The 12,080-nt window shown below is 44.2% G+C and overlaps 1 protein-coding gene across 1 annotated transcript in view; it reads right to left on the bottom strand.

Annotated features, from left to right (window-relative positions):
- IQSEC3 (IQ motif and Sec7 domain ArfGEF 3) overlaps positions 1-3,259 on the bottom strand; it is a 101,275-nt gene extending 98,016 nt beyond the window's left edge. The window contains exon 1 of the mRNA XM_085324037.1: positions 2,739-3,259. Coding sequence (XP_085180163.1) covers positions 2,739-3,259 — 521 coding nt within the window. The remainder of the gene's footprint in view (positions 1-2,738) is intronic.
- Positions 3,260-12,080: the final 8,821 nt, after the last annotated feature.

The raw sequence follows: 12,080 nt of genomic DNA on the forward strand, positions 1-12,080 counted from the left end.
TATCACACGTACATTTAAAAACACTGTGTAGAACCCCTTGTTTTCTGAGAAATGGAGGAAATTCCATTGCTGGGCAGTGACAGCCAGGTGCTGCGTGGGTGCTGCTTTAACCCTTGCTTTCAGCCTCCGCATCCTGACATGCTGAAATTTCATTTCTGTTCTGCTTAGAGTGGCCATTTTCTGTAGTGATTTCTAGTCAGTTCCTAAGTTCTTTGCTAAGAGGTAAAAAAATCAGAGTTGAATTTCAGGGTTTATAAGGCAGTGTCAAATATGAGTATAGATGTGAGGAGGGAGGAAGGGAGTGCAGATACCTATTCTGCGTATTAAAGCATATGTCCCCTGCTGTCACAGAAACGCCAAAGATAACTCTCAGGTTGGCCAGTTGGATGATAACAGATACTGGGCATGCTGTCAAAAGGAGGTGAAATATCCTTCACATCCAAGTTGCCTTTAAGTTAGATTTTATAGTCTCTTTGATTTCCTTCTAACAGTCAGACATGAGAGAGGATGAAACCCAGTATACACAATCAATGGGGAAAAAAACAGGAACCTGCAGGAGTGAGAAATGTAGACTGCTTTGCATTTCTCATATTTCCTTTTCTATACAAAGATTTCGGTTTGCCTAAGCTATAGAAGGAAACAGAAGCAGTCTATTTTAATCTTCCTGAGTGAAGAGCACTGCAGGGATTGCTCTGTTATCCCCGGCAGCAGCCCCGACTTTCCACAAAAAGGCTACATATATTTATCTATCTATCTGATATATATAGATTAATGTTATATCAGATAKCAGCTGTGTTCTTAATACAGTTCTCCTTGAGCATTTTGATACAAAGCAAAAATCTACAAATTTGTTCCCCCAATCAAACCTCACTGCAAAAAGGCTCAGATAAGAAGGCGGTATTTAGATTTGTGCATAGAAATTGATTCTTCAATCCTTGTAATGACGTATGTTAGAAACTCTGTTCAGATGACAGGAAAGCCCTTGCTGACACAATGTTTTTAACAGTGCCTTCGCTGCAGCGACTCACTATTTAAAAAGCAATGAGGTTGATTATATGTTTCTATATGGGTTTCTTACTGTTTTGACCTGAGTGACCTAACCTAACCTATTCTGGATTTAAAACAATGGGTTTGAGTTCAGGATCAGGCCCTATGTCTTTTTAAAACTTCATCTATCACATGATGAATAAGGGCCAGATCTTTCAAATGCTTACTACTTGAATTAAYACTCTGAGTAGCCCACTCAGTTCCTCTAAGTTGTACTCRCAAAATTAAGTCATTGCAGTGCAGTATTTTAGGAGTATGGATCTGTCTTCTGAGATTCAAGCATGCCTTGGACTGTACATATTCCTTTAATAGTATTTCTTTCAACAGTAATTTCTCCACTGATTTTCATAGAATCACATGATAGATGCTTAGCTGATACGAAGTGGCATAACTCTACTTACACCAGCTGAAAATCTAGCTCTATGTTCTAGCTACGCTTCCGCATTCAAAACAAACATAAGAGAGAAGGGACCCTTTTATCTAAAGTGTCAGACAAAGAACATGTCCTGGGATACAGTGTGTGCTGCCTTCTTCATTTGTTTTGACATTACCACAGCCAAAAAAAMCAGAGTTCATTCTAGGAAAGAAATTCAGATCTAGCTTTACTACTTATATGAGCTTTGTTCTTACACAAAAGAGACCAGACCAGAAACTATGCTCCCTGCCTTCCTAAGTTCACTAACCCTGGCTTTCAACCACAAAACATTCCCTTACTTTCAGAGTGTCTAAGCAAAGGCAAATACAATACTGARTGCAGTTGTATTTACCAACTGGTGTACTGATGGCACATACAGGACAAGTTATCCAAGAAAATGTGACTCTTCTGTAGTAGCCTCTTCCACTTCCTCTAGCACTGGAATGCTAGTCGTTGTTTACTATACATACATGCACATAGAGCATTATCAGTATCCAGTACTAGTAGGCATGCTTTCTTCACTAAAGAGGAAGGGAGAGCAAAAAATACTTTGTCCTTTTAAGAGCTAGATCATTGTCAGGTCCCACTCACAAAAAAAGAAGGAAAAGAAAAAAAGAAAAAAAAAGACAACCAATAYACAAGTACAATATGCATCCTAAATGTCAAACGTCTGTGTGGCATCTGTATCTGTATGAAACGAAAATGCATACATCATATGCAATATAGTGCATATGCTACACCTTTACATGAGTAAGGATAAGAAAATCCCAGCTCCTTTTAGGGAAGACTTTTTTTTTTTTTTTTTTTTTTTTAATTTGTGACAGATACCAGCAATTTAAGTGAAATTGCAACGGCCACACTGCCAATGTCCTTTGTAAAGCTTCTTCTCCCTGTCTGGGCTATATCACACTCATCTTTGATCAAAGACTTATTTATGATAAACAAGTAGGGCATGATGCTGTGTGTAGGCACCGTGGGTGAGCAGCCCGAGTGGGTTCAAACGGGCCACAGACACTTGCACATTAAAATAAAAGCGGTAAACTAGGAGGCAAATACCTCTTGGAAGCAGCATCCTGGCTCCTCTTTGCACTCTGCCTGCTCTCCGTGAGAATGCATCGAGGGAGGGATTCCCCACCCACCCACACACTGCCTCGCTCCGTGCCAGGCTGCAGGGGGTTATAACCCCCTTCTCCCGCGGACTGTGGCCAGGAAAGAGCCCGTTACTGCTTCTCCCCACCACCGCCCCCAGCCCGCCTCCTTCCCCCTTCTCACTTACTCCGGTCTCCTGCTCAGGACGCCTTTGCCGATGGCCGGGGGGGGCTTGTGCTGGAGCAGCGCGGCGCAGCAGCCCTTCTCCCTGCCGTCCTTCTCCGAGGGGTGCTGGTGGGGCTGGAGCGGGGGGTGCTGGTGCGCGGGCGCCCGGCCGCCGCCGCCGCCGGGGCCCGCCGCTGCCTGCTTGCCCGGGGGCTGCTGCTGCTGCTGCGGCTGCGGCTGCTGCTGCTGCTGCGCCGGGAGCTGTTGGTGGTGCTGGAGCGGGTCGGGCTGGCCCGGCGGCGCCGGCGGGGGCTGCTCGGGCGSGGGGCCCTGGGGCGGCGCGGGGGCCGCCGCGGGCTCGGCGGGGGGCGGCTGCTGCCCGCGGAGGCTGCGGTTCTCGGTGCTCAGCTCGTCCAGGCGCCGCTCCAGCTCGTCGATGCGCTGGCGCTGGGTGTGGATGAGGCTCTGCTGGTTCTGCACGATGGCGGTGAGCTCCTTCAGGTAGAGCACGGCGCGCACCGGGTTCTCCAGCAGGCTCTCCATGCCCCGGCTCCCGGCCCGGGGCCCCCTGCCCGGCCGCCGGCGCTCCGGCGAGAGCGGCGCGGGCTGCGGGGAGGCGCCTCACCGCCCCGTGCACGCACGCACACACACACACGCGCGCGCGCGTGCTCCCAACGGCCGCGCGCGCGTGCTCCCAACGGCCGCGCGCGCGTGCTCCCAACGGCCGCGCGCTCGCCCGCGCAGTCACTCACGCACTCGCGCGCCTGCCCCTGCCCCCGCGCGAGGCCGGGCGGGGAGGGGGGGGGGCACGGCGGAGGCCCCGCCCCCTCGTGCCGCGCAGGCGCACAGGGCGGGGCTGGGGGAAGGGGCGGCTGGCGGGGCTGCTGCGGCAGGAGGGTGGCTGGGCCCCACTCGGGACGGGGCTGCTCGTGGGGCTTTTGGGAGAGAAACTGTCCGCGGCCCCTCAGGGGCAGGCGGTGGCGCCGCTGCGGCCGGCCGGGGCATAGGCGGGGAGGAAGCGGCGGCGAGAGGCGGCAGCGGGCGCCGCCTCAGGCGCCCCGGCCGTGGCCCCGCCAGGGCTCGTTGCAGCCCGCTCCGCACGCTTTCTCCTGTCCTCTCCGAACGGTATTTCTAGACGTTACCATTCCCCCCCCCCTTTCTCTCCCTTCTCCTCTAGGATGACTTATTTTTTTTGTTTTGTTTTTTGTTTTGTAAGTGACTGTAATAGTTTTGGCTGGTTTCGTCTGCTGTCTAGGTAACACTCCTATGTTTTGCTCACCCTGTTAACATGCAAAAGATAGAACTAAATACGCACCCCAGGGAAAGAGTTTCCAAGGAAAATGGGTGTTAGAGGAATGTGCTGCTTCCCCACAAGTTGTATAAAGCCTCTTCTTTGAGTCTTCGGTCTCCTTTAGCTTCGTAGGAAGAAAATGAGTTACTGTGGCGTTCCTCACGCGGGAAAAGGAAGGGAGAATACTATGGGAAAAATACCACAGAAAAGACAGGCAGGCCTTTGGTCTTAGGTTCCACGCAGATTACGTTCRTTTCTGAAGAAATACCTTTCACTCATCCACAGCTTTGAAAGCTCACAAACTTAGAAACCACCTGAGAAATGTGTATGCTTTCTGTAATATTCATTTGAAAAAATACCGTAGCTAAGAGTAATAAACTTACTTGCAGGAAGTCCTGCATGGATCCATAAACAAGTCCGGTGATTTCTGAAAAGGGAAGAAAAGCTTCCTTTCCAATCACTGTTGGCCCTGAAGAACCGGGAGGAGTAACAAGCAGTCAGGCTTGGTTTCAGGCATGCATGTCAGTAGATTTAACTGCCCCCACAAAAAGTGCGAGTCTACAGAACGAAAAGTTTTTAAGCAGGTGATTTTGAGGGTTTGCCTTTTCAGATCAGCTAAACCTGCACCACTATCCTCCTCTGGAGATATTCAAGGCCCGCCTGTATTCAGCCCTGTCTAACATGCTCTAGGTGACCCTGCTGAGCAGGGAGGTTGGACTAGATGATCTCCAGAGGTCCCTTCCAGCCTTACTGATTCTATGATTCTGATTCTATGATTTCCTGAAGTGAAGCACTGAGAAATGTGAAAGAGAATCTCTGTTTCAGATGAGCTGAAAGGTGTATTTCTAGCCTTTTCTGTTCACAGATAGCCTTAGAAATGTAAACTGATGCAAACAGGATCACCAGGATTAGAAACTCTTCACAGATTTCTTCCAAAAAAGAGCTGCTTTTCACAGTTCTCTTGCAAGCACTTAGAGATGGCTTTGGGGGATCGTGAAACATTGCTGTATGTCTCCTGTGAGTTGGGGGAAGACCTTAGAGTGAACTCCAAGGAATAAAAGCCTTCAAGTCTCACACACTAATGATTTTACTCAGAAAATTGTAAAGGAGACCTTCCACCATCTCATTCTCTAGTGTGGCATTAGTGCCTTGTGATGGGGGACTAACTAAGTAGAAGCAAGTGTTGTTTAGTAAGGTGAGAAAAATGGTTATAGGAGAATGTGAAAAAAAGGCACACAGAAACAGGGGAGATGCTTAAGCATCTAATATATTTGGGGGGAAGAGTGGAAATGATCATTTGGGAAACTGCTGGTATGCCGTCTCGTTTCAGAGACATTACTGAGCAGCAGCATTTTGCTCTAAGAGGAATGGAATCCAGGGAGACCAATGGAAATAATGTAAATTTGGCATTAGTACATGCTAGGAAGGGACCAGGGATAGCTGTGGGTACACTTTTGTACACACACACACACACACACACTTACTTGTATCTATAGAAAAGAGCTACCTTATCCTTGTTAGGAGAGACTTAAGGTAGGGATTGCTTCTCTTGCAGAATAGACCAGACTGTTTTAACTGTTCAGGCAAGCCCTGTGCACAGTGGACATAACGTTCCTTTACAGCTCAGCTGGACAAAAATAATGGAGAAATAAGAGTCATAAACATTGTGCTGGCCTATCTAGAAATAGTAAGACAGGCTGTGGCCTGTATTCTTAAGGAAATGCTAACTAAAATGAAAAATCATCCTGTTTTGGATGTTTGGAGATGAGGCAAAACAGCTTGGAAGTCCTGTGTWGTAATGCTTGAATGCCCACTGAAATGTAGGAATTTTACCATGCAGAATGGGCCCAATGTATTTATTCACTTTTGTTGCACCTTTCATTTGCTTCACTAGTCTCGTTAGCCTAGTTTCTTCTGAAGAATCTTTGTCATAAATTAAACAGACAGGGACCTACGGCCATTGACTGGTGACAAACAGGCTGCAAGAGTCAGAAAGAAACCAGCCAATTTTCTATACAAGTATGGTGACTGGTGGCCAAAAATGCTAAGATCATCCCCTGACCTTCCACGTTTCTACAGAGAGCATGTACCAAAGGAAAACACAGCATAAAAAGAATATGCAGGGATCTACTTAAAAAATTTCAAGAGGTAAGAGAGGTGTATAATCCTCAGTAATAAGAAAATTCAATGAAGATAGGGTATTCATTCAAGAGAGATCTGAAAGGATATCAGAAGAAATTGAATGTCTTCTTTAGCTGGATAAGAAAGAATCCTGCATAGCTAGGAAACGCCTCTTCTTTTATCCAGCCATCATTGTGTCCCTTTGATTACACTGCCACAATACCTAGCATATATCATTTGCAAAGCTCTGCACATTAGTGAAGTAAGCTTTACTGTTCTGCAGAAGGTGAATGTCAGGATTGTAACGATCCTACATCTCTTCTAGCCAAAGAAACAGGGAAACAGGGATACAGAATGGTTAAATGTTATGTCGAAGGCCATGCAGGGTGCGGGGGGTGGGAGGGAGGTAAGGAGAGGTAGAAGAGGGCAGATCTCTCATTTCAAGCATCTTTGGCATTTAGCCCAATCTTCAGGTCATTAAATGCTGCTGCTTCCCTCTTTAGGAGGGATGATGTCTAGAGGGAAACAATGGTGAAGATGATGAAAGTATGAATTCTGTTGAAATTATTTTTGCCATAGATAATTTGTTGGTATTGTATTTTTCAAAGTCCTGATTCTTTTCAGTCCATTCCTGAGAAATATTAATGAATAATAATGGATTAATGATGTTATTATGGAATAAAGTGCTTCCCTTATCCACTTAGCAAGGTGCTTGGGCATTGCACAGACAATTAGAATTAAAGTGCAGCAGTAGTAATTAAAATGAGTATGCATTATAAAAAACAAAACAAAATGCAAATGAATCAAGCCCCAGGATTTAACAAAAAGGTCTGATACTACAAGATTGAATTTTATATTTATTTAGCTATTTCCTTCCATCAATGTAGAAAGAATCCATAAATAAACCTATATTAATAAGCATACACTATCAGGGAGGTAGTTACATCTTCACGTATTTCATTTGCAGAACAATTTTACTGCAGAATGAGCTTGAATCTCTTTTTGAGAGGTCCTATCCTCTTTTAAATTGGCAGCAGCTTACTGAAACTTGATGGCAACAAATCTCTGTAGCCTTTTGACAAGTAGAGATTTCCTATGTTTTTCCTTTGGAATTCTATTCCAAGGAATTTCCTTCCTCTCAATTGCATTCCATCTCCTTCTCTTGGAGGAGAGCTCCTCACAACTGAAGAAATCCAGGCGGGCTCCTCTCCATCCCTTGTGATGATCCAGCACTCCTCCCCATTGCTGCTCCTGGCCTTTCAAGGTAATAACTTTCAACTACTAGCTCAATACCTAAAAAGCTTCCAGTTTAAGAAGAAGGGCATATAGCTTAGGTTCCCATCACTCATTTTATGATCTTATTATAACCTTACGAGGTTTTAATAAGGGTTTATTACATTGTATGAGACAAGTGGGTTTTTTAGGAGAATGAGAATCATGTACAAACACACCTAAATACAACAATCCATTTATTATTATTACTTGACAACAGCCAAATTCTTAGAGCATAAGTATGGCAGATGTAATGTTGTCCAATCAACTTTAATTAACCTGACATTTTCTCCTCTTCTTCCTGTCCTCTTAAAACCATGGTGAATTCTAGTGAAATCACTGCATCCAGAGTTTCACACTGGATCCAGTCTCATTCAGTTCATAAGATGGATGCACGAGGGAGTGTAATATAAATCATATTAAAAAGACAGAATTAGAGTAATAGCAGAGAGAGAAGAGAAGAAAAGATCGCTGACTGGTGTACACCTCCATTCTGATTTCTGTGGGAAGCTGAGGCTTTTTCGCCTAATTCTGGAAGTTAGCAGCTGCTTGAGCAGAGATTCTCAAAAACTGCTTTCAAACAGCCTACAAACCAAAAATTTTATGCAGGAATTAGATGAATAATTTCAAAATAGAAGATAGACTCAAGACAATCACAATGTACTCATGCATAATTCATGGATAGGAAAAAAATTTGCATCTCCTGAATGCTTCTTTCACTCAGACTTCTTCGCTTAAGGCCACTTCCAAAACCGTTCAGATCACTGGGAGTTGTTTCACCATCTTGAATCTCAGCAAAGTCAGTATCTGCTTACTCCTGTTAAGTAGATGGATAAACTGAAGTTAAGACCAAATAAAGTGCGTGGTCCAGGATCACACAGGAGGCTGCTGAGGRTCTGCAATCAGAAAGCATTGAAGTAGACAACATTGCTCCTCCACTTCACACAGGGATTGAATAAAGGCAGGAGGAGTCCTCYGGCATCCTTCTTCTCAGTACTTCACTGCAAAGGCAGGCAGTATAGTCTGCAACCTTACCTGTGTTCTTTAAACCCAGACCTGCAACAAGGTGAACTCACTCCTGTTGGGTCTGTTGAATTATTAATTCATACTGATACCAYAAAATCAGGAGCAAAGGGAAAATATCTTGTTCAATAAATCAAACATAAAGAGCTGAGATGTGGTAAGGACAAATACTTCAGTTTCTTTCATTGCTTCTTTTCTTCTGTTTGGCAAAGCACATCTAAGCTGATAAAAATATTTTAGAACAGCTGCTCATCAGTAAAAAGGTACAAATTCTGTATTGTAGCCTTAGCTGAGATGTGTACTTTTCACACATTTAAAAGTCTTGCCTATATTTCTACTGTGCTATTGCAACCTTGCAGTATTTACAGCAAGTTAAAAAAGATCAAGGTTTCTCTTTAGAATGCACCTTCCTTTTTAATGTCACTGAATGTTACATTATCTCCAGTCTTTTCTATGAAATGAAGCTTTGCCCACTTAATTGATTAATTCTAGTGAGCAAAAGCTAGGCAGAGATATTTTTTCAGGCAAGTCAGGTTTTTGTTTGAACTGACAGTTGTTCAGTCTTTTGTAAATACTGCAGTAAAATGAAAAAATGGAATGTGAGCTTGATTCTCCAAATCTTATCTGACCAGCCCCAGTGAAATACAAGCGGATTTTCAGATAGGACAAGTTTGTGTGATCTGTGCTTGCATAAGATACAGAGAAAATAAATACATGAAGAAATGGAATAATATTAARTCTAAACTCACACTACATCTAGAAGCTTTTTCCACAGTGGCAGAGATCAAATACCGTCAAGAAAACAAAAAACATGCATGAAGTGTATACATCTCAGCTGAGGCCACAATATACCAGTTTTCTGATGAGGAGCTGTTTAAAATATTTATCTCAGCTTAGCTGTGCTTCGCTGAACAGAAGAAAAAAAAGCAATGAAAGAAACTGAAGTATTTGTCCTTACCACATCTCAGCTCTTTATGTTTGATTTATAGAACAAGATATTTTCCCTTTGCTCCTGATTTTGAGGTATCAGTATGAATTAACAGCTCAACAGACCCAACAGGAGTGAGTTCACCTTGTTGCAGGTCTGGGTTTAAAGAACACAGGTAAGGTTGCAGACTATACTGCCTGCCTTTGCAGTGAAGTACTGAGAAGAAGGATGCCRGAGGACTCCTCCTGCCTTTATTCAATCCCTGTGTGAAGTGGAGGAGCAATGTCATCTACTTCAATGCTTTCTGATTGTAGAATCTCGATGGCCTCCTATTTAACCTTGGAAAAGTGGCTTGTTTGGTCTTCATGCCTGTTTACATAACAGGTACATGCAGATGCTGGCTTTTCAGGGAAATCAGGGACAGGACAAACCCATAAAGCACCTGGCCTGACATGCTACATACCATATAATCGCATAGAGCTACTGAAACAGGAACTTGTATTAAAAGAACAGCATTATCTCCATAAATGCCTCTTGTGCCCCTATGAAGATAATAAAAGATGGAGAATTCATCCTTTTCCTTGATATTTTGTACCAACAATTAATTCCTGTAATTGTTGACAAGTTGGAGTATTTTTCTCATTTGAATTTATCACTTTTTACTTTCCAGTCAGGAGTATTTATGCTATTCTCCACTAGGCTAAAGAGCTCTTTAGTCCTAAAGCTTTTCCCTCCCTGAAGGTGACTGATCAGATCACCTGATGATATTTTTAGCAAACTAAACAGACTGAACTCTTTAAATGATGCCATTTTTTCAAAACTTGAGTCATTTTTTTGGCTTTTGCTTTGAGGTGATCCTTCAGACTTGCTGATGCATGGTATGGTCCTACTAGAGGCAGGCCAAATGTGTGTATGCTGAAGAGGTCACTGCTCAAATGTGTTCCTGTCTCTTGATGCCCATTATTTATGGGGTTAAGCTTCTGCTCCAGTTAAACTTTGCTTTCAAGTCTGCTTATAAACAGGATTATCTGAGACATGTTTGATTTCTGATAGAAAATTCTGGGTTTTATTTTAGTGTCTAAAAAAAAAAAACAAGGGGAAAATGAATAGGCAAAAATGATCCTGTGACTCAAAATCAGAACTTGCTCCTAATTTTTCTTTGAGGAAATTAGTGGAATTGCTCTGACAGCTACCATCTTCCATATTCCTGCAACCACGTCTGTACAGTAGGACCTCTTCCTGCACAGGACACCAAAGGCCACGCTCTCTTTCAGGAGGCCCAGATGGAGAGAGCGGGAGATGGGTCAGACAGCAGCATACCCCAGCTCTAGTTCTTGCRTTGTGCACATCAGCTTAACAGCAGAACTGTGTGGTGATTACACACAGGCTGTGGGTGCAAGCAACTCTGCCTTGCCGGTTTTTTCACAAATGATGGGATTTTGGCAATGGCTGAAGCCAATCTAGTGACCAGKCAAGCAGCTGAAACCTTCTTTCAACATTTTAGCTTGGCCAGAGAGAAGTTCCCCCCTGATTTGCTGGCTGCTATATTTRCCCATGTCTCTGTGTAAAAGCAATCTTTCAGGCCTTTGCAGGTAACAGACAGAAGTATCTTCTCAAACACAACACCCATTTTTAAAGGAGGGGAAGAAACAATAAATCCCCAAAGCTCACAGCAGCTCTGCTCCTCCTTTCCATGCCATGCATAGATGGCAGCTTAGTTATTCCTTGCATCTCTGCAGTGCTCATCTTGGCAAAGGGGAGAGAGAAACAGAGAAGGATGAGGAGTTTCAACCTGGAGGGAGGGCTTAGGAGCTTGAAGTAGTAACAGTGAGTGGGTGGATAAGGAGGAGAGAAAACTGATGTGAATTGAGAAGCATGACAGAGAGAGAGAGTGGTGCAGAGTAGATAAGGTACAGGGGACTGAGCATGGCCATTAGTAACCAGGGTGAGCAGAACTGAGGCAGGGGAGGAGGGCTAGTATGTGGTCTGCAGAGGGGGCAGATGTGGAAGTTGTAAAGAAACAGGAATGGCAGGGGAGGCAGGAGGTGTGAGGGGAGGAGGCACTTGGAGCGCCTCAGCAAACAGGGCAGAATGGCTGAATAGGTATGACAGAGACATGCTGAGTGTGGCTGAAAGGAAGACTCAAAACTCCAAAGTGTGTATGATAACCACAATGTAAGACTTTCAAAACATATAAATAAACAAAAGRGCCAAAGTCAGATGCCTAGGAAAGAGACTTAGAACGGGACCAGCACGAAGTGATACCTCCCCCAAGTTGTCCTTCAGCCTGACTTCCAGAGCCAGAGGTTATAGCCTTGTATTAAGTGACCCTCAGTAGGTTTCTCTTCTGTCAACTTAGCTGGTCTCCCCTTGAACCTGTCTGAATTTTTAGCATTCACAGCATCTTGTAGCACAACTTTGTGGCACAACTTTGCTCCAGTGGTACCTAATACTGTAACCGTGTAGTAATGAGGAATAAAGACAGCACCACATATCAGAATGTGGGATCAAGGCCATATGCGCAGACACAATCCTCTCTCCAAAGACCTACCTGTGCAAGAGCCCCTATGTACCTGGAGCTTGGTGAAAAGGCAGTGCCAGTCCTTCCATTGACTCTGCTTTAGTTTCAGGTCTGGATACTAAAGTAGCSAGAGTTATATGCTGATGTCTTAAGTAATGATTTCTTTAAAAGCTCCCCATCTGTTTAGCTTTGTATTCTCTTTCATACA

This window comes from Rhea americana, unplaced genomic scaffold (genome assembly GCF_003343005.1).
Source record: "Rhea americana isolate MKP2758 unplaced genomic scaffold, rheAme1 scaffold_9, whole genome shotgun sequence".
Classification (NCBI taxonomy): domain Eukaryota; kingdom Metazoa; phylum Chordata; class Aves; order Rheiformes; family Rheidae; genus Rhea; species Rhea americana.